Source organism: Lepisosteus oculatus, chromosome 4, assembly GCF_040954835.1.
Source record: "Lepisosteus oculatus isolate fLepOcu1 chromosome 4, fLepOcu1.hap2, whole genome shotgun sequence".
NCBI lineage: Eukaryota > Metazoa > Chordata > Actinopteri > Semionotiformes > Lepisosteidae > Lepisosteus > Lepisosteus oculatus.
The window spans coordinates 1,852,117-1,876,917 of record NC_090699.1 but is presented as its reverse complement, the minus strand read 5'-3'; the positions used below and the strand labels follow the sequence as shown (position 1 = coordinate 1,876,917).

Below are 24,801 nucleotides of genomic sequence, written 5' to 3'. Positions count from 1 at the left end.
AGCGCGGTAGCCTCTCCCTGCACGCGCAGGCCCCGTGACCCGGCGTGCCGCGGAGGGGGGGGTGGTCATGTGACCGCAGAGCAGCTGCTGCCAGGAAACATGGCGGCGCCGAGCTAGAGGAGTCCGCGCCTGAGACACACAACAGGAGCCTGACCCGTCCGCAGCGCCAGCACCGGCCGAGCCGGCGGACTCTCAGCAGCGCCTCGCCCGGGCAGGATGCGCTCCGGCTAGAGAGAGAGACCGAGAGAGCGCACAGAGCCCCGCGTCGGTCTCAGACACTGCCACCGGCCCGGCCCGGCCCGGCCCGGCCCGGATCGCCTTCCCCGGTACCGAGCTCTCTCTCCTCGTACTTTCACCCGCCAGGTCTGTTCTCGGCGAAGCCTCGTTCTTTGTGTGTTTGATCTGATTTCGCGTTTCATTGTTTTGCAAGAGCCGAGCGGTGATGTCACGAGTCAGACCGGTCCAGTCAGTCCAGTCAGTCCAGTCCAGCCTGCAGAGTCTCAGACTGCTCTGTCAGTGTCAGTGGAGTCTGATTATAATCCCAGTTCAGAACTCATCCAGCTCCCAGTCCAGTCAGTCCAGTCCAGCCTGCAGAGTCTCAGACTGCTCTGTCAGTGTCAGTGGAGTCTGATTATAATCCCAGTTCAGAACTCATCCAGCTCCCAGTCCAGTCAGTCCAGTCCAGCCTGCAGAGTCTCAGACTGCTCTGTCAGTGTCAGTGGAGTCTGATTATAATCCCAGTTCAGGACTCATCCAGCTCCCAGTCCAGTCAGACCAGTCCAGCCTGGAGAGTCTCAGACTGCTCTGTCAGTGTCAGTGGAGTCTGATTATAATCCCAGTTCAGAACTCATCCAGCTCCCAGTCCAGTCAGTCCAGTCCAGCCTGGAGAGTCTCAGACTGCTCTGTCAGTGTCAGTGGAGTCTGATTATAATCCCAGTTCAGAACTCATCCAGCTCCCAGTCCAGTCAGTCCAGTCCAGCCTGGAGAGTCTCAGACTGCTCTGTCAGTGTCAGTGGAGTCTGATTATAATCCCAGTCCAGAACTCATCCAGCTCCCAGTCCAGTCAGTCCAGTCCAGCCTGCAGAGTCTCAGACTGCTCTGTCAGTGTCAGTGGAGTCTGATTATAATCCCAGTTCAGGACTCATCCAGCTCCCAGTCCAGTCAGTCCAGTCCAGCCTGGAGAGTCTCAGACTGCTCTGTCAGTGTCAGTGGAGTCTGATTATAATCCCAGTTCAGGACTCATCCAGCTCCCAGTCTAGTCAGTCCAGTCCAGCCTGGAGAGTCTCAGACTGGTCTGTCAGTGTCAGTGGAGTCTGATTATAATCCCAGTTCAGAACTCATCCAGCTCCCAGTCCAGTCAGTCCAGTCCAGCCTGGAGAGTCTCAGACAGCTCTGTCAGTGTCAGTGGAGTCTGATTATAATCCCAGTTCAGAACTCATCCAGCTCCCAGTCCAGTCAGTCCAGTCCAGCCTGGAGAGTCTCAGACTGCTCTGTCAGTGTCAGTGGAGTCTGATTCTAATCCCAGTTCAGAACTCATCCAGCTCCCAGTCCAGTCAGTCCAGTCCAGCCTGGAGAGTCTCAGACTGCTCTGTCAGTGTCAGTGGAGTCTGATTATAATCCCAGTTCAGGACTCATCCAGCTCCCAGTCTAGTCAGTCCAGTCCAGCCTGGAGAGTCTCAGACTGGTCTGTCAGTGTCAGTGGAGTCTGATTATAATCCCAGTTCAGAACTCATCCAGCTCCCAGTCCAGTCAGTCCAGTCCAGCCTGGAGAGTCTCAGACAGCTCTGTCAGTGTCAGTGGAGTCTGATTATAATCCCAGTTCAGAACTCATCCAGCTCCCAGTCCAGTCAGTCCAGTCCAGCCTGCAGAGTCTCAGACTGCTCTGTCAGTGTCAGTGGAGTCTGATTATAATCCCAGTTCAGAACTCATCCAGCTCCCAGTCCAGTCTGTCCAGTCCAGCCTGCAGAGTCTCAGACTGCTCTGTCAGTGTCAGTGGAGTCTGATTATAATCCCAGTTCAGGACTCATCCAGCTCCCAGTCTAGTCAGTCCAGTCCAGCCTGGAGAGCCTCAGACTGCTCTGTCAGTGTCAGTGGAGTCTGATTATAATCCCAGTTCAGAACTCATCCAGCTCCCAGTCCAGTCAGTCCAGTCCAGCCTGGAGAGTCTCAGACTGCTCTGTCAGTGTCAGTGGAGTCTGATTATAATCCCAGTTCAGAACTCATCCAGCTCCCAGTCCAGTCAGACCAGTCCAGCCTGTAGAGTCTCAGACTGCTCTGTCAGTGTCAGTGGAGTCTGATTATAATCCCAGTTCAGAGCTCATCCAGCTCCCAGTCCAGTCAGTCCAGTCCAGCCTGGAGAGTCTCAGACTGCTCTGTCAGTGTCAGTGGAGTCTGATTATAATCCCAGTTCAGAACTCATCCAGCTCCCAGTCCAGCCTGGAGAGTCTCAGACTGCTCTGTCAGTGTCAGTGCAGTCTGATTATAATCCCAGTTCAGAACTCATCCAGCTCCCAGTCCAGTCAGACCAGTCCAGCCTGCAGAGTCTCAGACTGCTTTGTCAGTGTCAGTGGAGTCTGATTATAATCCCAGTTCAGAACTCATCCAGCTCCCAGTCCAGCACACTGACCACTCCCCTCTCTCTCTCTCAGGCAGTGATGTCACTCTCTGACCCCGTGTCAGACTCCGCCCCTTTCCTGTCCCTCCCGGGTGACACCGAGGCTGAGGGGGAGGGGCCTGGGCAGAAGGGGGCGGAGCAGGAGGCACTGCCCCCCAGCGGAGTGTCCAATAGGAGGGCGATCCTGACAGTGGGCGTGCTCTTCTTCGTCAACCTCCTCAACTACATGGACAGATTCACTGTGGCAGGTACAGTCTGTCCAGTCCCTGTGTGCTCATGTCCTCTCTCTCTCAACGCAGTGTCTGTCCAGTCCCTGTGTGCTCATGTCCTCTCTCTCTCAGCGCAGTGTCTGTCCAGTCCCTGTGTGCTCATGTCCTCTCTCTCTCTCAGCGCAGTGTCTGTCCAGTCCCTGTGTCCACATGTCCTCTCTCTCAGCGCAGTGTCTGTCCAGTCCCTGTGTGCTCATGTCCTCTCTCTCTCAACGCAGTGCCTATCCAGTCCCTGTGTGCTCATGTCCTCTCTCAGCGCAGTGTCTGTCCAGTCCCTGTGTGCTCATGTCCTCTCTCTCTCTCTCTCTGTGCAGTGTCTGTCCAGTCCCTGTGTGCTCATGTCCTCCCTCTCTCAGCGCAGTGTCTGTCCAGTCCCTGTGTGCTCATGTCCTCTCTCTCTCAGCGCAGTGTTTGTCCAGTCCCTGTGTGCTCATGTCCTCTCTCTCAGCGCAGTGTTTGTCCAGTCCCTGTGTGCTCATGTCCTCTCTCTCTCTCTGTGCAGTGTCTGTCCAGTCCCTGTGTGCTCATGTCCTCTCTCTCTCTCAGCGCAGTGTCTGTCCAGTCCCTGTGTGCTCATGTCCTCTCTCTCTCAGCGCAGTGTTTGTCCAGTCCCTGTGTGCTCATGTCCTCTCTCTCAGCGCAGTGTTTGTCCAGTCCCTGTGTGCTCATGTCCTCTCTCTCAGCGCAGTGTCTGTCCAGTCCCTGTGTGCTCATGTCCTCTCTCTCTCTCAGCGCAGTGTCTGTCCAGTCCCTGTGTCCTCATGTCCTCTCTCTCAGCGCAGTGTTTGTCCAGTCCCTGTGTGCTCATGTCCTCTCTCTCAGCGCAGTGTCTGTCCAGTCCCTGTGTACTCATGTCCTCTCTCTCAGCGCAGTGTCTCTCCAGTCCCTGTGTGCTCATGTCCTCTCTCTCTCAGCGCAGTGTCTGTCCAGTCCCTGTGTGCTCATGTCCTCTCTCTCTCAGCGCAGTGTCTGTCCAGTCCCTGTGTGCTCATGTCCTCTCTCTCTCAGCGCAGTGTCTGTCCAGTCCCTGTGTGCTCATGTCCTCCCTCTCTCAGCGCAGTGTCTGTCCAGTCCCTGTGTGCTCATGTCCTCTCTCTCTCAGCGCAGTGTCTGTCCAGTCCCTGTGTGCTCATGTCCTCCCTCTCTCAGCGCAGTGTCTGTCCAGTCCCTGTGTGCTCATGTCCTCTCTCTCTCAGCGCAGTGCCTATCCAGTCCCTGTGTGCTCATGTCCTCTCTCAGCGCAGTGTCTGTCCAGTCCCTGTGTGCTCATGTCCTCTCTCTCTCTGTGCAGTGTCTGTCCAGTCCCTGTGTCCTCATGTCCTCTCTCTCTCAGCGCAGTGCCTATCCAGTCCCTGTGTGCTCATGTCCTCTCTCAGCGCAGTGTCTCTCCAGTCCCTGTGTGCTCATGTCCTCTCTCTCTCTCAGCGCAGTGTCTGTCCAGTCCCTGTGTGCTCATGTCCTCTCTCTCTCAGCGCAGTGTTTGTCCAGTCCCTGTGTGCTCATGTCCTCTCTCTCAGCACAGTGTCTGTCCAGTCCCTGTGTGCTCATGTCATCTCTCTCTCAGCGCAGTGTTTGTCCAGTCCCTGTGTGCTCATGTCCTCTCTCTCAGCGCAGTGTCTGTCCAGTCCCTGTGTGCTCATGTCCTCTTTCTCAGCGCAGTGTCTGTCCAGTCCCTGTGTCCTCATGTCCTCTCTCTCTCAGCGCAGTGCCTGTCCAGTCCCTGTGTGCTCATGTCCTCTCTCAGCGCAGTGTCTGTCCAGTCCCTGTGTGCTCATGTCCTCTCTCTCTCAGCGCAGTGTTTGTCCAGTCCCTGTGTGCTCATGTCCTCTCTCTCAGCGCAGTGTCTGTCCAGTCCCTGTGTGCTCATGTCCTCTCTGTCAGCGCAGTGTTTGTCCAGTCCCTGTGTGCTCATGTCCTCTTTCTCAGCGCAGTGTCTGTCCAGTCCCTGTGTCCTCATGTCCTCTCTCAGCGCAGTGTCTGTCCAGTCCCTGTGTGCTGATGTCCTCTCTCTCTCAGCGCAGTGTCTGTCCAGTCCCTGTGTGCTCATGTCCTCTCTCTCTCAGCGCAGTGTCTGTCCAGTCCCTGTGTGCTCATGTCCTCTCTCTCTCAGCGCAGTGTCTGTCCAGTCCCTGTGTGCTCATGTCCTCTCTCTCAGCGCAGTGTCTGTCCAGTCCCTGTGTGCTCATGTCCTCTCTCTCTCAGCGCAGTGTCTGTCCAGTCCCTGTGTCCACATGTCCTCTCTCTCAGCGCAGTGTCTGTCCAGTCCCTGTGTCCTCATGTCCTCTCTCTCTCAGCGCAGTGTCTGTCCAGTCCCTGTGTGCTGATGTCCTCTCTCTCTCAGCGCAGTGTCTGTCCAGTCCCTGTGTGCTCATGTCCTCTCTCTCTCAGCGCAGTGTCTGTCCAGTCCCTGTGTGCTCATGTCCTCTCTCTCTCAGCGCAGTGTCTGTCCAGTCCCTGTGTGCTCATGTCCTCTCTCTCTCAGCGCAGTGTCTGTCCAGTCCCTGTGTCCTCATGTCTTCTCTCTCTCAGCGCAGTGTCTGTCCAGTCCCGGTGTCCTCATGTCCTCTCTCTCTCAGCGCAGTGTCTGTCCAGTCCCTGTGTCCTCATGTCCTCTCTCTCAGCGCAGTGTCTGTCCAGTCCCTGTGTGCTCATGTCCTCTCTCTCTCAGCGCAGTGTCTGTCCAGTCCCTGTGTGCTCATGTCCTCTCTCTCTCAGCGCAGTGCCTGTCCAGTCCCTGTGTGCTCATGTCCTCTCTCTCTCAGCGCAGTGTCTGTCCAGTCCCTGTGTGCTCATGTCCTCTCTCTCTCAGCGCAGTGTCTGTCCAGTCCCTGTGTGCTCATGTCCTCTCTCTCTCAGCGCAGTGTCTGTCCAGTCCCTGTGTCCTCATGTCTTCTCTCTCTCAGCGCAGTGTTTGTCCAGTCCCTGTGTGCTCATGTCCTCTCTCTCTCAGCGCAGTGTCTGTCCAGTCCCTGTGTCCTCATGTCCTCTCTCTCTCAGCGCAGTGTCTGTCCAGTCCCTGCGTGCTCATGTCCTCTCTCTCAGCACAGTGTCTGTCCAGTCCCTGTGTCCTCATGTCCTCTCTCTCTGTGTCTCAGGTGTTCTTCCTGATATTGAGAAGTTCTTCGACATCGATGACAGTATGTCCGGCCTCCTTCAAACAGGTACCTGGGGAGAGGAGGACGAGAGTGACGGGAGGAGGGTGACGGGAGGAGGGTGACGGGAGGCGGGGTGAGAGGAGGAGGGTGACGGGAAAGGAGTGACAGGAGGAGGAGTGAGAGGAGGAGGAGGGTGACGGGAGGAGGAGGAGAGGAGGAGGAGGAGAGGAGGAGGGTGACGGGAGGAGGAGGAGAGGAGGAGGAGGAGAGGAGGAGGGTGACGGGAGGAGGAGTGACAGGAGGAGGAGGAGTGAGAGGAGGAGGAGAGGAGGAGGGTGACGGGAGGAGGAGGAGAGGAGGAGGGTGACGGGAAGAGGAGATAGAGGAGGGGAGTAACGGGAGGAGGAGGGTGACGGGAGGAGGAGGGTGACGGGAGGAGGAGGGTGACGGGAGGCGGAGGGTGACGGGAGGAGGAGTGAGAGGAGGAGGGTGACGGGAGGCGGAGGGTGACGGGAGGAGGAGTGAGAGGAGGAGGGTGATGGGAGGCGGAGTGAGAGGAGGAGGGGTGAGAGGAGGAAGGTGACGGGAGGAGGAGTGAGAGGAGGGGTGAAAGGGGAGCAGGGGTGAGAGGAGGAGAGGAGGGGGAGAGGAACGGGAGACACACATTTCTCTTTTCTTCCTCCTCAGTCTTCATCTGCAGCTACATGGTTCTGGCTCCTGTCTTCGGTTACCTTGGTGACCGGTACAACAGGAAGGCGATCATGTGTGTGGGCATCACGTTCTGGTCACTGGTGACACTGGCCAGCTCCTTCACCCCGAGACAGGTACTAACCCCTCTCTCTCTCAGTGCAGTGTTACTGTACTGGAGTGTCCAGTCAGTGTGTCTGTATGAACCCCTCTCTCTCTCAGTGCAGTGTTGATGTACTGGAGTGTCCAGTCAGTGTGTCTGTATTAACCCCTCTCTCTCTCTCAGTGCAGTGTTAATGTACTGGAGTGTCCAGTCAGTGTGTCTGTATTAACCCCTCTCTCTCAGTGCAGTGTTAATGTACTGGAGTGTCCAGTCAGTGTGTGTGTATTAACCCCTCTCTCTCTCAGTGCAGTGTTCATGTACTGGAGTGTCCAGTCAGTGTGTCTGTATGAACCCCTCTCTCTCTCAGTGCAGTGTTAATGTACTGGAGTGTCCAGTCAGTGTGTCTGTATTAACCCCTCTCTCTCTCTCAGTGCAGTGTTAATGTACTGGAGTGTCAGTCAGTGTGTCTGTATTAACCCCTCTCTCTCTCAGTGCAGTGTTAATGTACTGGAGTGTCCAGTCAGTGTGTCTGTATTAACCCCTCTCTCTCTCAGTGCAGTGTTAATGTACTGGAGTGTCCAGTCAGTGTGTCTGTATGAACCCCTCTCTCTCTCAGTGCAGTGTTGATGTACTGGAGTGTCCAGTCAGTGTGTGTATGAACCCCTCTCTCTCTCAGTGGTTCTGGGCCTTGCTGGTCACTCGGGGGCTCGTTGGGGTGGGGGAGGCCAGTTATTCCACAATCGCCCCGACTCTCATCGCTGACCTGTTCATCGCTGACCGCCGGACTCGCATGCTGTCCGTCTTCTACTTCGCCATCCCTGTGGGCAGGTGAGTGTGAGACGGGCTGGACGGGGGACACCCGTGGACGGACAGGTGGACAGCGCCTGCGAGTTCGCTCAACCCCTCTCTCTCTGCCTCCCTCTAGCGGCCTGGGCTATATCGTGGGGTCAAAGGTCAACGACGCGGCCAAGGACTGGCATTGGTCACTGCGGGTGAGACTTCGGCCAATCGGCTGTCTGTGACTCCAGGGCCCGGTGTGGCGCCCCCAGTGGCCAGTCGGCGGACGGCGGCTCCCCTCTCTCCCCCGCGCTGACCCCTCGGTCTCCCCCGCAGGTCACACCAGGCCTGGGGCTGCTGGCAGTGCTGCTCTTGCTGCTGGTCGTGAGGGAGCCTCAGAGGGGCGCTATCGAGGCGCGTCCACAGCGCAGCCTGGTCCACAGCAGCTGGCTGACCGACATCAGGGCTCTAGTCAAGAAGTAGGTCCAGCACTCGTCTCTCTCGCAGTCAGTGTGTCTGTATTAACCCCTCTCTCTCTCAGTGCAGTGTTAATGTACTGGAGTGTCCAGTCAGTGTGTCTGTATTAACCCCCCTCTCTCTCAGTGCAGTGTTAATGTACTGGAGTGTCCAGTCAGTGTGTGTGTATTAACCCCCCTCTCTCTCAGTGCAGTGTTAATGTACTGGAGTGTCCAGTCAGTGTGTGTGTATTAACCCCTCTCTCTCTCTCAGTGCAGTGTTAATGTACTGGAGTGTCAGTCAGTGTGTCTGTATTAACCCCTCTCTCTCTCAGTGCAGTGTTAATGTACTGGAGTGTCCAGTCAGTGTGTCTGTATTAACCCCTCTCTCTCTCTGTGCAGTGTTAATGTACTGGAGTGTCAGTCAGTGTGTGTATTAACCCGTCTCTCTCTCCCAGCCGGAGTTTTGTGTTCTCCACTCTGGGATTCACTGCGGTGGCCTTTGTGACCGGCTCTCTGGCCCTCTGGGCTCCTGCGTTCCTGTTCCGAGCTCGAGTCTACAATGGCGAGAGTGGGCCCTGTGTCCAGGAGCCCTGTGACACCTCCGACAGGTCAGGAGTCAAGAGTCCAATTCACACACACATGCAGTAGGCCAGAGATCTCTGGTCCAGTCTGGGTCACACTGTACCCCTCCAGTCCAGTCTGGGGCACACTGTACCCCTCCAGTCCAGTCGGGGTCACACTGTACCCCTCCAGTCCAGAGATCACTGGTCCAGTCTGGGTCACACTGTACCCCTCCAGTCCAGAGATCACTGGTCCAGTCTGGGGTCACACTGTACCCCTCCAGTCCAGAGATCTCTGGTCCAGTCTGGGGTCACATTGTACCCCTCCAGTCCAGTCTGGGTCACACTGTACCCCTCCAGTCCAGTCTGGGGCACACTGTACCCCTCCAGAGATCACTGGTCCAGTCTGGGGCACACTGTACCCCTCCAGTCCAGTCTGGGTCACACTGTACCCCTCCAGTCCAGAGATCACTGGTCCAGTCTGGGTCACACTGTACCCCTCGTCCAGTCTGGGGCACACTGTACCCCTCCAGTCCAGAGATCACTGGTCCAGTCTGGGTCACACTGTACCCCTCGTCCAGTCTGGGGCACACTGTACCCCTCCAGTCCAGAGATCACTGGTCCAGTCTGGGTCACACTGTACCCCTCCAGTCCAGAGATCACTGGTCCAGTCTGGGTCACACTGTACCCCTCCAGTCCAGTCTGGGTCACACTGTACCCCTCCAGTCCAGAGATCACTGGTCCAGTCTGGGGCACACTGTACCCCTCCAGTCCAGAGATCACTGGTCCAGTCTGGGTCACACTGTACCCCTCCAGTCCAGTCTGGGTCACACTGTACCCCTCCAGTCCAGTCTGGGTCACACTGTACCCCTCCAGTCCAGAGATCACTGGTCCAGTCTGGGTCACACTGTCCCCCTCCAGTCCAGAGATCACTGGTCCAGTCTGGGTCACACTGTACCCCTCCAGTCCAGTCTGGGGCACACTGTACCCCTCCAGTCCAGAGATCACTGGTCCAGTCTGGGTCACACTGTACCCCTCGTCCAGTCTGGGGCACACTGTACCCCTCCAGTCCAGAGATCACTGGTCCAGTCTGGGTCACACTGTACCCCTCCAGTCCAGAGATCTCTGGTCCAGTCTGGGGTCACATTGTACCCCTCCAGTCCAGTCTGGGTCACACTGTACCCCTCCAGTCCAGTCTGGGGCACACTGTACCCCTCCAGAGATCACTGGTCCAGTCTGGGGCACACTGTACCCCTCCAGTCCAGTCTGGGTCACACTGTACCCCTCCAGTCCAGAGATCACTGGTCCAGTCTGGGTCACACTGTACCCCTCGTCCAGTCTGGGGCACACTGTACCCCTCCAGTCCAGAGATCACTGGTCCAGTCTGGGTCACACTGTACCCCTCGTCCAGTCTGGGGCACACTGTACCCCTCCAGTCCAGAGATCACTGGTCCAGTCTGGGTCACACTGTACCCCTCCAGTCCAGAGATCACTGGTCCAGTCTGGGTCACACTGTACCCCTCCAGTCCAGTCTGGGTCACACTGTACCCCTCCAGTCCAGAGATCACTGGTCCAGTCTGGGGCACACTGTACCCCTCCAGTCCAGAGATCACTGGTCCAGTCTGGGTCACACTGTACCCCTCCAGTCCAGTCTGGGTCACACTGTACCCCTCCAGTCCAGAGATCACTGGTCCAGTCTGGGTCACACTGTACCCCTCCAGTCCAGAGATCACTGGTCCAGTCTGGGTCACACTGTCCCCCTCCAGTCCAGAGATCACTGGTCCAGTCTGGGTCACACTGTACCCCTCCAGTCCAGTCTGGGGCACACTGTACCCCTCCAGTCCAGAGATCACTGGTCCAGTCTGGGTCACACTGTACCCCTCGTCCAGTCTGGGGCACACTGTACCCCTCCAGTCCAGAGATCACTGGTCCAGTCTGGGTCACACTGTACCCCTCCAGTCCAGTCTGGGTCACACTGTACCCCTCCAGTCCAGAGATCACTGGTCCAGTCTGGGGTCACACTGTACCCCTCCAGTCCAGTCTGGGGTCACACTGTACCCCTCCAGTCCAGTCTGGGTCACACTGTACCCCTCCAGTCCAGAGATCACTGGTCCAGTCTGGGGTCACACTGTACCCCTCCAGTCCAGAGATCACTGGTCCAGTCTGGGGTCACACTGTACCCCTCCAGTCCAGAGATCACTGGTCCAGTCTGGGTCACACTGTACCCCTCCAGTCCAGTCTGGGTCACACTGTACCCCTCCAGTCCAGAGATCACTGGTCCAGTCTGGGGTCACACTGTACCCCTCCAGTCCAGAGATCACTGGTCCAGTCTGGGTCACACTGTACCCCTCCAGTCCAGTCTGGGGCACACTGTACCCCTCCTGTCCAGAGATCACTGGTCCAGTCTGGGTCACACTGTACCCCTCCAGTCCAGAGATCACTGGTCCAGTCTGGGTCACACTGTACCCCTCCAGTCCAGTCTGGGTCACACTGTCCCCCTCCAGTCCAGTCTGGGGCACACTGTCCCCCTCCAGTCCAGAGATCACTGGTCCAGTCTGGGACACACTGTCCCCCTCCAGTCCAGAGATCACTGGTCCAGTCTGGGTCACACTGTACCCCTCCAGTCCAGTCTGGGGCACACTGTACCCCTCCAGTCCAGAGATCACTGGTCCAGTCTGGGTCACACTGTACCCCTCGTCCAGTCTGGGGCACACTGTACCCCTCCAGTCCAGAGATCACTGGTCCAGTCTGGGTCACACTGTACCCCTCCAGTCCAGTCTGGGTCACACTGTACCCCTCCAGTCCAGAGATCACTGGTCCAGTCTGGGGTCACACTGTACCCCTCCAGTCCAGTCTGGGGTCACACTGTACCCCTCCAGTCCAGTCTGGGTCACACTGTACCCCTCCAGTCCAGAGATCACTGGTCCAGTCTGGGGTCACACTGTACCCCTCCAGTCCAGAGATCACTGGTCCAGTCTGGGGTCACACTGTACCCCTCCAGTCCAGAGATCACTGGTCCAGTCTGGGTCACACTGTACCCCTCCAGTCCAGTCTGGGTCACACTGTACCCCTCCAGTCCAGAGATCACTGGTCCAGTCTGGGGTCACACTGTACCCCTCCAGTCCAGAGATCACTGGTCCAGTCTGGGTCACACTGTACCCCTCCAGTCCAGTCTGGGGCACACTGTACCCCTCCTGTCCAGAGATCACTGGTCCAGTCTGGGTCACACTGTACCCCTCCAGTCCAGAGATCACTGGTCCAGTCTGGGTCACACTGTCCCCCTCCAGTCCAGTCTGGGTCACACTGTCCCCCTCCAGTCCAGTCTGGGTCACACTGTACCCCTCCAGTCCAGTCTGGGGCACACTGTACCCCTCCAGTCCAGAGATCACTGGTCCAGTCTGGGGTCACACTGTACCCCTCCAGTCCAGTCTGGGGTCACACTGTACCCCTCCAGTCCAGTCTGGGTCACACTGTACCCCTCCAGTCCAGAGATCACTGGTCCAGTCTGGGTCACACTGTACCCCTCCAGTCCAGTCTGGGTCACACTGTCCCCCTCCAGTCCAGTCTGGGGTCACACTGTCCCCCTCCAGTCCAGTCTGGGGCACACTGTACCCCTCCAGTCCAGAGATCACTGGTCCAGTCTGGGGTCACACTGTACCCCTCCAGTCCAGTCTGGGGTCACACTGTACCCCTCCAGTCCAGTCTGGGTCACACTGTACCCCTCCAGTCCAGAGATCACTGGTCCAGTCTGGGTCACACTGCCCCCCTCCAGTCCAGTCTGGGGCACACTGTACCCCTCCAGTCCAGAGATCTCTGGTCCAGTCTGGGTCACACTGTACCCCTCCAGTCCAGTCTGGGGCAGACTGTACCCCTCCTGTCCAGAGATCACTGGTCCAGTCTGGGTCACACTGTACCCCTCCAGTCCAGTCTGGGTCACTCTGTACCCCTCCAGTCCAGAGATCACTGGTCCAGTCTGGGTCACACTGTACCCCTCCAGTCCAGAGATCACTGGTCCAGTCTGGGTCACACTGTACCCCTCCAGTCCAGTCTGGGTCACACTGTACCCCTCCAGTCCAGAGATCTCTGGTCCAGTCTGGGTCACACTGTACCCCTCCAGTCCAGTCTGGGTCACACTGTACCCCTCCAGTCCAGAGATCACTGGTCCAGTCTGGGTCACACTGTACCCCTCCAGTCCAGAGATCACTGGTCCAGTCTGGGTCACACTGTACCCCTCCAGTCCAGAGATCACTGGACCAGTCTGGGTCACACTGTACCCCTCCAGTCCAGAGACCACTGGTCCAGTCGGGGTCACACTGTCCCCCTCCAGTCCAGTCTGGGGCACACTGTACCCCTCCAGTCCAGAGATCACTGGTCCAGTCTGGGTCACACTGTACCCCTCCAGTCCAGAGATCACTGGTCCAGTCTGGGGTCACACTGTACCCCTCCAGTCCAGAGATCACTGGTCCAGTCTGGGTCACACTGTACCCCTCCAGTCCAGTCTGGGTCATACTGTACCCCTCCAGTCCTGAGATCTCTGGTCCAGTCTGGGTCACACTGTACCCCTCCAGTCCAGAGATCACTGGTTCAGTCTGGGTCACTCTGTACCCCTCCAGTCCAGAGATCTCTGGTCCAGTCTGGGTCACACTGTACCCCTCCAGTCCAGTCTGTGTCACACTGTACCCCTCCAGTCCAGAGATCACTGGTCCAGTCTGGGTCACACTGTACCCCTCCAGTCCAGAGATCACTGGTCCAGTCTGGGGCACACTGTACCCCTCCAGTCCAGAGATCACTGGTCCAGTCTGGGTCACACTGTACCCCTCCAGTCCAGAGATCACTGGTCCAGTCTGGGTCACACTGTACCCCTCCAGTCCAGAGACCACTGGTCCAGTCTGGGGCACACTGTACCCCTCCAGTCCAGTCTGGGTCACACTGTACCCCTCCAGTCCAGAGATCACTGGTCCAGTCTGGGGCACACTGTCCCCCTCCAGTCCAGTCTGGGTCACACTGTACCCCTCCAGTCCAGTCTGGGGCACACTGTACCCCTCCAGTCCAGAGATCACTGGTCCAGTCTGGGTCACACTGTACCCCTCCAGTCCAGTCTGGGGCACACTGTACCCCTCCAGTCCAGAGATCACTGGTCCAGTCTGGGGCACACTGAACCCCTCCAGTCCAGTCTGGGGCACACTGTACCCCTCCAGTCCAGTCTGGGTCACACTGTACCCCTCCAGTCCAGTCGGGGTCACACTGTACCCCTCCAGTCCAGAGATCACTGGTCCAGTCTGGGTCACACTGTACCCCTCCAGTCCAGTCTGGATCACACTGTACCCCTCCAGTCCAGAGATCACTGGTCCAGTCTGGGTCACACTGTACCCCTCCAGACCAGTCTGGGTCACACTGTACCCCTCCAGTCCAGAGATCACTGGTCCAGTCTGGGTCACACTGTCCCCCTCCAGTCCAGTCTGGGTCACACTGTACCCCTCCAGTCCAGTCTGGGGTCACACTGTCCCCGTCCAGTCCAGTCTGGGGTCACACTGTACCCCTCCAGTCCAGAGATCACTGGTCCAGTCTGGGGTCACACTGTACCCCTCCAGTCCAGTCTGGGGTCACACTGTACCCCTCCAGTCCAGTCTGGGTCACACTGTACCCCTCCAGTCCAGAGATCACTGGTCCAGTCTGGGTCACACTGCCCCCCTCCAGTCCAGTCTGGGGCACACTGTACCCCTCCAGTCCAGAGATCTCTGGTCCAGTCTGGGTCACACTGTACCCCTCCAGTCCAGTCTGGGGCAGACTGTACCCCTCCTGTCCAGAGATCACTGGTCCAGTCTGGGTCACACTGTACCCCTCCAGTCCAGTCTGGGTCACTCTGTACCCCTCCAGTCCAGAGATCACTGGTCCAGTCTGGGTCACACTGTACCCCTCCAGTCCAGAGATCACTGGTCCAGTCTGGGTCACACTGTACCCCTCCAGTCCAGAGATCACTGGTCCAGTCTGGGTCACACTGTACCCCTCCAGTCCAGTCTGGGTCACACTGTACCCCTCCAGTCCAGAGATCTCTGGTCCAGTCTGGGTCACACTGTACCCCTCCAGTCCAGAGATCACTGGTCCAGTCTGGGTCACACTGTACCCCTCCAGTCCAGAGATCACTGGTCCAGTCTGGGTCACACTGTACCCCTCCAGTCCAGTCTGGGGCACACTGTACCCCTCCAGTCCAGAGATCACTGGTCCAGTCTGGGTCACACTGTACCCCTCCAGTCCAGAGATCACTGGTCCAGTCTGGGTCACACTGTACCCCTCCAGTCCAGAGATCACTGGACCAGTCTGGGTCACACTGTACCCCTCCAGTCCAGAGACCACTGGTCCAGTCGGGGTCACACTGTCCCCCTCCAGTCCAGTCTGGGGCACACTGTACCCCTCCAGTCCAGAGATCACTGGTCCAGTCTGGGTCACACTGTACCCCTCCAGTCCAGAGATCACTGGTCCAGTCTGGGGTCACACTGTACCCCTCCAGTCCAGCGATCACTGGTCCAGTCTGGGTCACACTGTACCCCTCCAGTCCAGAGATCACTGGACCAGTCTGGGTCACACTGTACCCCTCCAGTCCAGAGACCACTGGTCCAGTCGGGGTCACACTGTCCCCCTCCAGTCCAGTCTGGGGCACACTGTACCCCTCCAGTCCAGAGATCACTGGTCCAGTCTGGGTCACACTGTACCCCTCCAGTCCAGAGATCACTGGTCCAGTCTGGGGTCACACTGTACCCCTCCAGTCCAGAGATCACTGGTCCAGTCTGGGTCACACTGTACCCCTCCAGTCCAGTCTGGGTCATACTGTACCCCTCCAGTCCAGAGATCACTGGTCCAGTCTGGGTCACTCTGTACCCCTCCAGTCCAGAGATCTCTGGTCCAGTCTGGGTCACACTGTACCCCTCCAGTCCAGTCTGTGTCACACTGTACCCCTCCAGTCCAGAGATCACTGGTCCAGTCTGGGTCACACTGTACCCCTCCAGTCCAGTCTGGGTCACACTGTACCCCTCCAGTCCAGAGATCACTGGTCCAGTCTGGGGCACACTGTACCCCTCCAGTCCAGAGATCACTGGTCCAGTCTGGGTCACACTGTACCCCTCCAGTCCAGAGATCACTGGTCCAGTCTGGGTCACACTGTACCCCTCCAGTCCAGAGACCACTGGTCCAGTCTGGGGCACACTGTACCCCTCCAGTCCAGTCTGGGTCACACTGTACCCCTCCAGTCCAGAGATCACTGGTCCAGTCTGGGGCACACTGTACCCCTCCAGTCCAGAGATCACTGGTCCAGTCTGGGTCACACTGTACCCCTCCAGTCCAGAGATCACTGGTCCAGTCTGGGGCACACTGAACCCCTCCAGTCCAGTCTGGGTCACACTGTACCCCTCCAGTCCAGAGATCACTGGTCCAGTCTGGGTCACACTGTACCCCTCCAGTCCAGTCTGTGTCACACTGTACCCCTCCAGTCCAGAGATCACTGGTCCAGTCTGGGTCACACTGTACCCCTCCAGTCCAGTCTGGGTCACACTGTACCCCTCCAGTCCAGAGATCACTGGTCCAGTCTGGGTCACACTGTACCCCTCCAGTCCAGAGATCACTGGTCCAGTCTGGGTCACACTGTACCCCTCCAGTCCAGAGACCACTGGTCCAGTCTGGGGCACACTGTACCCCTCCAGTCCAGTCTGGGTCACACTGTACCCCTCCAGTCCAGAGATCACTGGTCCAGTCTGGGGCACACTGTACCCCTCCAGTCCAGAGATCACTGGTCCAGTCTGGGTCACACTGAACCCCTCCAGTCCAGTCTGGGGCACACTGAACCCCTCCAGTCCAGTCTGGGGCACACTGTACCCCTCCAGTCCAGTCTGGGTCACACTGCACCCCTCCAGTCCAGTCGGGGTCACACTGTACCCCTCCAGTCCAGAGATCACTGGTCCAGTCTGGGTCACACTGTACCCCTCCAGTCCAGTCTGGGTCACACTGCACCCCTCCAGTCCAGTCGGGGTCACACTGTACCCCTCCAGTCCAGAGATCACTGGTCCAGTCTGGGTCACACTGTACCCCTCCAGTCCAGTCTGTGTCACACTGTACTCCTCCAGTCCAGAGATCACTGGTCCAGTCTGGGGCACACTGTACCCCTCCAGTCCAGAGATCACTGGTCCAGTCTGGGTCACACTGTCCCCCTCCAGTCCAGTCTGGGTCACACTGTACCCCTCCAGTCCAGAGATCACTGGTCCAGTCTGGGTCACACTGTACCCCTCCTGTCCAGAGATCACTGGTCCAGTCTGGGGTCACACTGTACCCCTCCAGTCCAGTCTGGGTCACACTGTACCCCTCCAGTCCAGAGATCACTGGTCCAGTCTGGGTCACACTGTACCCCTCCAGTCCAGTCTGGGGCACACTGTACCCCTCCAGTCCAGAGATCACTGGTCCAGTCGGGGTCACACTGTACCCCTCCAGTCCAGTCTGGGGCACACTGTACCCCTCCAGTCCAGAGATCACTGGTCCAGTCGGGGTCACACTGTACCCCTCCAGTCCATTCTGGGGTCACACTGTACCCCTCCAGTCCAGAGATCTCTGGTCCAGTCTGGGGTCACATTGTACCCCTCCAGTCCAGTCTGGGTCACACTGTACCCCTCCAGTCCAGTCTGGGGCACACTGTACCCCTCCAGTCCTGAGATCTCTGGTCCAGTCTGGGTCACACTGTCCCCCTCCAGTCCAGAGACCACTGGTCCAGTCTGGGGCACACTGTACCCCTCCAGTCCAGTCTGGGTCACACTGTACCCCTCCAGTCCAGAGATCTCTGGTCCAGTCTGGGTCACACTGTACCCCTCGTCCAGTCTGGGTCACACTGTCCCCCTCCAGTCCAGAGATCACTGGTCCAGTCTGGGTCACACTGTCCCCCTCCAGTCCAGTCTGGGTCACACTGTACCCCTCCTGTCCAGAGATCACTGGTCCAGTCTGGGTCACACTGTACCCCTCCAGTCCAGTCTGGGGCACACTGTACCCCTCCAGTCCAGTCTGGGTCACACTGTACCCCTCCAGTCCAGAGATCTCTGGTCCAGTCTGGGTCACACTGTCCCCCTCCAGTCCAGTCTGGGTCACACTGTACCCCTCCAGTCCAGAGACCACTGGTCCAGTCTGGGGCACACTGTACCCCTCCAGTCCAGTCTGGGGCACACTGTACCCCTCCAGTCCAGGGATCACTGGTCCAGTCTGGGTCACACTGTACCCCTCCAGTCCAGAGATCACTTTACCAGTCTGGGTCATACTGTACCCCTCCAGTCCAGTCTGGGTCACACTGTACCCCTCCAGTCCAGAGATCACTGGTCCAGTCTGGGTCACACTGTACCCCTCCAGTCCAGAGATCACTGGTCCAGTCTGGGGTCACACTGTACCCCTCCAGTCCAGTCTGGGGTCACACTGTACCCCTCCAGTCCAGTCTGGGGCACACAGTACCCCTCCATTCCAGAGATCACTGGTCCAGTCTGGGTCACACTGTACCCCTCCAGTCCAGAGATCACTGGTCCAGTCTGGGTCATACTGTACCCCTCCAGTCCAGTCTGGGTCACACTGTACCCCTCCAGTCCAGAGATCACTTGTCCAGTCTGGGTCACACTGTACCCCTCCAGTCCAGAGATCACTGGTCCAGTCTGGGTCACACTGTACCCCTCGTCCAGTCTGGGGCACACTGTACCCCTCCAGTCCAGAGATCTCTGGTCCAGTCTGGGTCACACTGTACCCCTCCAGTCCAGTCTGGGGCACACTGTACCCCTCCAGTCCAGTCTGGGGCACACTGTACCCCTCCAGAGATCCCAGTTCCAGTGATGGTTGTTTCTGTGTCTGGATCAGGTCTGTCAGGTCAGGGCTGGTTCTGGATCAGGGTTGGTTCTGGATCAGGTCTGTCAGATCAAGGCTGGTTGTGGATCAGGGTTGGGTTGGGTCAGGGTAGGTTCTGGATCAGGTCTGGATCAGGTCTGGTTCTGGATCAGGTCTGGGTCGTGTCAGGGCTTGTTCTGGATCAGGGCTGGTTCTGGATCAGGTCTGGGTCGGGTCAGGGCTGGTTCTGGATCAGGGCTGGTTCTGGATCAGGTCTGGGTGGGGTCAGGGCTGGTTCTGGATCAGGTCTGGTTCTGGATCAGGTCTGGGTCGTGTCAGGGCTGGTTCTGGATCAGGGCTGGTTCTGGATCAGGTCTGGGTCGGGTCAGGGCTGGTTCTGGATCAGGGTTAGGTCGGGTCACGGCTGGTTCTGGATCAGGTCTGGGTCGGGTCAGGGCTGGTTCTGGATCAGGTCTGGGTCGGGTCAGGGCTGGTTCTGGTTCTGGTTGTGGAGTGCCCCTCTCTCTCCCCTGCAGTCTGATTTTCGGGGTGATCACCTGTGTCACGGGGTTCCTCGGCGTGGCCGCTGGGGTGGAGGTCAGCCGGCGGCTGCGGACAGTGACCGCCCGAGCAGACCCCCTGGTGTGCGCGGCCGGACTGCTGCTGTCTGCGCCCTTCCTCTACCTGTCCATCGTCTTCGCCCAGGCCAGCACCGTGGCAACATACGTGAGTGTCCAGTGTCCAGTCCCTCTGTCCCTGGGCTGTCCAGAGCTGTAGGAGTCGGTGTCCAGTGTCCAGTCTCTCTGTCCCTGGTCTGTCCAGAGCTGTAGGAGTCGGTGTCCAGTGTCCAGTCTCCCTGTCCCTGGGCTGTCCAGAGCTGTAGGAGTCGGTGTCCAGTGTCCAGTCTCTCTGTCCCTGGGCTGTCCAGAGCTGTAGGAGTCGGTGTCCAGTGTCCAGTGTCCAGTCTCCCTGTCCCTGGGCTGTCCAGAGCTGTTGGAGTCGGTGTCCAGTGTCCAGTGTCCAGTCTCCCTGTCCCGGGACTGTCCAGAGCTGTAGGAGTCGGTGTCCAGTGTCCAGTCTCCCTGTCCCTGGGCTGTCCAGAGCTGTTGGAGTCGGTGTCCAGTGTCTCTCACTCTCTCACTCTCTCACAGTCTGTCTCTCACTCTCTCACTCTCTGTCTGTCTCTCGCTCACTCTTTTATCTCTGTCTGTCTTTCACTCTCTCTCTGTCTGTCTCTCGCTCACTCTTTCTCTCTGTCTGACTGTCTTTCACTCTCTCTGTCTGTCTTTCACTCTCTCTCTGTCTGTCTCTCACTCTCTCTCACTCTGTCTGTCTCTCACTCACTCTATCTCTCTGTCTCTAAGGTGTTCATTTTCCTTGGGGAGACCTTCCTGTCGATGAACTGGGCTATTGTGGCCGACATCTTGCTGGTGAGTATCTGTCTATCGCTCCATGTCTGTGTCTATTAACCCCTCTGTCTCTTTCTCTATATACCCAGAGTGTGTATTAACCCCTCTGTCTCTCTCTCTATATACATCCAGAGTGTGTATTAACCCCTCTGTCTCTCTCTCTGTACACCCAGTGTCTGTATAAACCCCTCTCTCTCTGTACCCCCCAGTGTGTGTATAAACCCCTCTCTCTCTATACACCCAGTGTGTGTATTAACCCCTCTCTCTCTATACACCCAGTGTGTGTATTAACCCCTCTCTCTCTACACCCAGTGTGTGTATTAACCTCTATGTCTCTCTATACACCCAGTGTGTGTATTAACCCCTCTCTCTCTATACACCCAGTGTGTGTATTAACCCCTCTCTCTCTATACACCCAGTGTGTGTATTAACCCCTCTCTCTCTGTTTCAGTATGTTGTCATCCCCACTCGACGCTCCACAGCAGAGGCCCTACAGATCGTTGTGTCTCACCTGCTGGGAGATGCAGGGAGTCCCTACCTCATCGGAGTGGTGAGACAAGCTTTCTCTCTCAGTGCAGTGTCAATGTACTGGAGTGTCCAGTCAGTGTGTCTGTATTAACCCCTCTCTCTCTCAGTGCAGTGTTAATGTACTGGTGTCCAGTCAGTGTGTCTGTATTAACCCCTCTCTCTCAGTGCAGTGTTAATGTACTGGAGTGTCCAGTAAGTGTGTCTGTATGAACCCCTCTCTCTCTCAGTGCAGTGTCAATGTACTGGAGTGTCCAGTCAGTGTGTCTGTATTAACCCCTCTCTCAGTGCAGTGTTCATGTACTGGAGTGTCCAGTCAGTGTGTCTGTTTTAACCCCTCTCTCTCTCAGTGCAGTGTCAATGTACTGGAGTGTCCAGTCAGTGTGTCTGTATTAACCCCTCTCTCTCTCAGTGCAGTGTTAATGTCCTGGAGTGTCCAGTCAGTGTGTGTGTATGAACCCCTCTCTCTCTCTCAGTGCAGTGTTAATGTACTGGAGTGTCCAGTGTGTCTGTATTAACCCATCTCTCTCTCTCAGTGCAGTGTTAATGTACTGGAGTGTCCAGTCAGTGTGTGTGTATTAACCCCTCTCTCTCTCAGTGCAGTGTTAATGTATTGGAGTGTCCAGTCAGTGTGTGTGTATTAACCCCTCTCTCTCTCAGTGCAGTGTTAATGTACTGGAGTGTCCAGTCAGTGTGTGTATTAACCCCTCTCTCTCTCAGTGCAGTGTTAATGTACTGGAGTGTCCAGTCAGTGTGTGTGTATTAACCCCTCTCTCTCTCTCAGTGCAGTGTTAATGTACTGGAGTGTCCAGTCAGTGTGTGTGTATTAACCCCTCTCTCTCTCTCAGTGCAGTGTTAATGTACTGGAGTGTCCAGTCAGTGTGTGTGTATTAACCCCTCTCTCTCTCAGTGCAGTGTTAATGTACTGGAGTGTCCAGTCAGTGTGTGTGTATTAACCCCTCTCTCTCTCAGTGCAGTGTTAATGTACTGGAGTGTCCAGTCAGTGTGTGTGTATTAACCCCTCTCTCTCTCAGTGCAGTGTTAATGTACTGGAGTGTCCAGTCAGTGTGTCTGTATTAACCCCTCTCTCTCTCAATGCAGTGTTAATGTACTGGAGTGTCCAGTCAGTGTGTGTGTATGAACCCCTCTCTCTCTCAGTGAGTGCAGTGACCTGTCTCTCTCCCAGGTGTCCGATGCGATCCGGTCTCGCTCTCCGGACTCCTTCCTGTGGGAGTTCAGGTCTCTCCAGTTCTCCCTCCTCCTCTGCTCCTTCGTCGGCGTGGTGGGCGGGGCCTTCTTCCTGGGCACCGCCCTCTTCATCGAGGGGGACCGCCTCCGGGCCCAGAGCGACGCCCCCTCAGGTCAGGCTCCCGGCCGCGCTGGTGCTCTCCCGGCGTTCCCGGCGATCCGCGCCCCTCACCCTCGTGTCCTCCTTGTTCGCAGATGAGGAGCCCATCCTCGTGCCCAAGAGGGGCCGCTCGACGAAGGTGCCTGTGTCGAGCGTCCTGATTTGACAAGAGAGAGAGGCTGGCCCCGCCCCTTTCGGGCCGGACTGCGCTCTGATTGGCTGTCCGCGGGACGCACCCGCTTCCCCAGCCAGTCACGCGGCGGGGCTCATTTCGACCCGGCATCGGCGGCCCTGATTGGACAGCTGTTACCCGGTCTTATTTATTTTTCACTTGATTTTTGGCGCAGTCAGGAGTTTTGTCCTCTAAGCGGTTCCTGCCTTTGTTACTGACGGACGCTTTTCTTGTTCGATGATTCAGAATTATCGTGTGCTTTGTCTCCGGATTCTCACAAGCTGCACAGGGTCTGTCATGAATTAATCTTACTAACGAGTTACCTCTCCTCCAGTGTGCAGATTGTAGGATTCATAGCGCCCCCCACAGGCCCAGACACTGACTCACACACAGTCAGGGTCACACTGACCCCACAGGCCCAGACACTGACTCTCACACACAGTCAGGGTCACACTGACCCCACAGGCCCAGACACTGACTCTCACACACAGTCAGGGTCACACTGACCCCCACAGGCCCAGACACTGACTCTCACACACAGTCAGGGTCACACTGACCCCACAGGCCCAGACACTGACTCTCACACACAGTCAGGGTCACACTGACCCCACAGGCCCAGACACTGACTCTCACACACAGTCAGGGTCACACTGACCCCACAGGCCCAGACACTGACTCTCACACACAGTCAGGGTCACACTGACCCCACAGGCCCAGACACTGACTCTCACACACAGTCGGGGTCACACTGACCCCACAGGCCCGGACACTGACTCTCACACACAGTCAGGGTCACACTGACCCCCACAGGCCCAGACACTGACTCTCACACACAGTCGGGGTCACACTGACCCCACAGGCCCGGACACTGACTCTCACACACAGTCAGGGTCACACTGACCCCCACAGGCCCAGACACTGACTCTCACACACAGTCAGGGTCACACTGACCCCACAGGCCCGGACACTGACTCTCACACACAGTCAGGGTCACACTGACCCCACAGGCCCAGACACTGACTCTCACACACAGTCGGGGTCACACTGACCCCACAGGCCCAGACACTGACTCTCACACACAGTCGGGGTCACACTGACCCCACAGGCCCAGACACTGACTCTCACACACAGTCGGGGTCACACTGACCCCCACAGGCCCAGACACTGACTCACACACACAGTCAGGGTCACACTGACCCCACAGGCCCAGACACTGACTCACACACACAGTCAGGGTCACACTGACCCCACAGGCCCAGACACTGACTCTCACACACAGTCAGGGTCACACTGACCCCACAGGCACAGACACTGACTCACACACAGTCAGGGTCACACTGACCCCACAGGCCCAGACACTGACTCTCACACACAGTCAGGGTCACACTGACCCCACAGGCCCAGACACTGACTCTCACACACAGTCAGGGTCACACTGACCCCACAGGCCCAGACACTGACTCTCACACACAGTCGGGGTCACACTGACCCCACAGGCCCAGACACTGACTCTCACACACAGTCAGGGTCACACTGACCCCCACAGGCCCGGACACTGACTCTCACACACAGTCAGGGTCACACTGACCCCCACAGGCCCGGACACTGACTCTCACACACAGTCAGGGTCACACTGACCCCCACAGGCCCAGACACTGACTCACACACAGTCAGGGTCACACTGACCCCCACAGGCCCAGACACTGACTCTCACACACAGTCAGGGTCACACTGACCCCACAGGCCCAGACACTGACTCACACACAGTCAGGGTCACACTGACCCCACAGGCCCGGACACTGACTCTCACACACAGTCAGGGTCACACTGACCCCCACAGGCCCAGACACTGACTCTCACACACAGTCAGGGTCACACTGACCCCACAGGCCCAGACACTGACTCTCACACACAGTCAGGGTCACACTGACCCCACAGGCCCAGACACTGACTCTCACACACAGTCGGGGTCACACTGACCCCCACAGGCCCAGACACTGACTCTCACACACAGTCAGGGTCACACTGACCCCCACAGGCCCGGACACTGACTCTCACACACAGTCAGGGTCACACTGACCCCCACAGGCCCGGACACTGACTCTCACACACAGTCAGGGTCACACTGACCCCCACAGGCCCAGACACTGACTCACACACACAGTCAGGGTCACACTGACCCCACAGGCCCGGACACTGACTCTCACACACAGTCAGGGTCACACTGACCCCACAGGCCCAGACACTGACTCACACACACAGTCAGGGTCACACTGACCCCACAGGCCCGGACACTGACTCTCACACACAGTCAGGGTCACACTGACCCCACAGGCCCAGACACTGACTCACACACAGTCAGGGTCACACTGACCCCACAGGCCCAGACACTGACTCTCACACAGTCAGGGTCACACTGACCCCACAGGCCCAGACACTGACTCACACACAGTCAGGGTCACACTGACCCCACAGGCCCAGACACTGACTCTCACACACAGTCAGGGTCACACTGACCCCCACAGGCCCAGACACTGACTCTCACACACAGTCAGGGTCACACTGACCCCACAGGCCCAGACACTGACTCTCACACACAGTCGGGGTCACACTGCCCCCACAGGCCTGGAGGACCAGCTGCACCTGATGTCACCTGCAGGAGAGAGGAGTCACAGTCAGACTCCTGTGTCTCTGAGTCCAGACAGTGAAGCCCCTCAGAGTCTCACCGCTGGGCTCCAGCAGAGCTCAGGGCTGAGTCTGTAGGGGCAGCTGCCTCACACATACAGTAAACACTGGAAATAAACAGTCTAGAGCAGGAAGGCGTAATTCCTAAGACTGGCCTAATTCCAGAGTCCAGAGGACGGTTATCCTGTGTCCAAAAAATTAAAGTGTGTGTTTTTATAATGAAATGACAGATAATTATCTTACATAAACATTGTGTGTAAGCATA

General features: G+C 57.5%; 1 protein-coding gene across 5 annotated transcripts; it reads left to right on the top strand.

The window, feature by feature from the left end:
* The first annotated feature begins 61 nt into the window (after nt 1-61).
* Nucleotides 62-24,801, top strand: spns1 (SPNS lysolipid transporter 1, lysophospholipid). Of its 5 annotated transcripts, none has more exons than XM_069188354.1 (15): nt 62-363; nt 2,649-2,862; nt 5,979-6,044; nt 6,666-6,802; nt 7,445-7,596; nt 7,694-7,760; nt 7,882-8,024; nt 8,459-8,611; nt 18,934-19,123; nt 19,762-19,827; nt 20,258-20,356; nt 21,518-21,692; nt 21,775-21,908; nt 21,945-22,220; nt 22,612-24,801. In XM_069188354.1, the coding sequence occupies exons 2-13, from the start codon at nt 2,655-2,657 to the stop codon at nt 21,843-21,845; spliced, it is 1,527 nt and encodes a 508-aa protein (XP_069044455.1). In that variant the 5' UTR covers nt 62-363; nt 2,649-2,654; the 3' UTR covers nt 21,846-21,908; nt 21,945-22,220; nt 22,612-24,801. The 5 variants fall into 5 exon arrangements, with proteins under 5 accessions (XP_069044455.1, XP_069044457.1, XP_069044454.1 ...); XM_069188356.1 differs by having other exon boundaries at nt 21,775-22,220; nt 22,612-24,376; nt 24,426-24,801; XM_069188353.1 differs by having other exon boundaries at nt 21,775-22,220.

Coding starts and splice junctions, on each gene's coding strand:
- spns1 (XM_069188354.1), top strand. CDS start 2,655: ATGTCACTCTCTGACCCCGTGTCAGACTCCGCCCCTTTCCTGTCCCTC. Junction 19,124..19,761: donor CCAGCACCGTGGCAACATAC/GTGAGTGTCCAG, acceptor TCTGTCTCTAAG/GTGTTCATTTTCCTTGGGGA. Junction 21,693..21,774: donor CCAGAGCGACGCCCCCTCAG/GTCAGGCTCCCG, acceptor CCTTGTTCGCAG/ATGAGGAGCCCATCCTCGTG.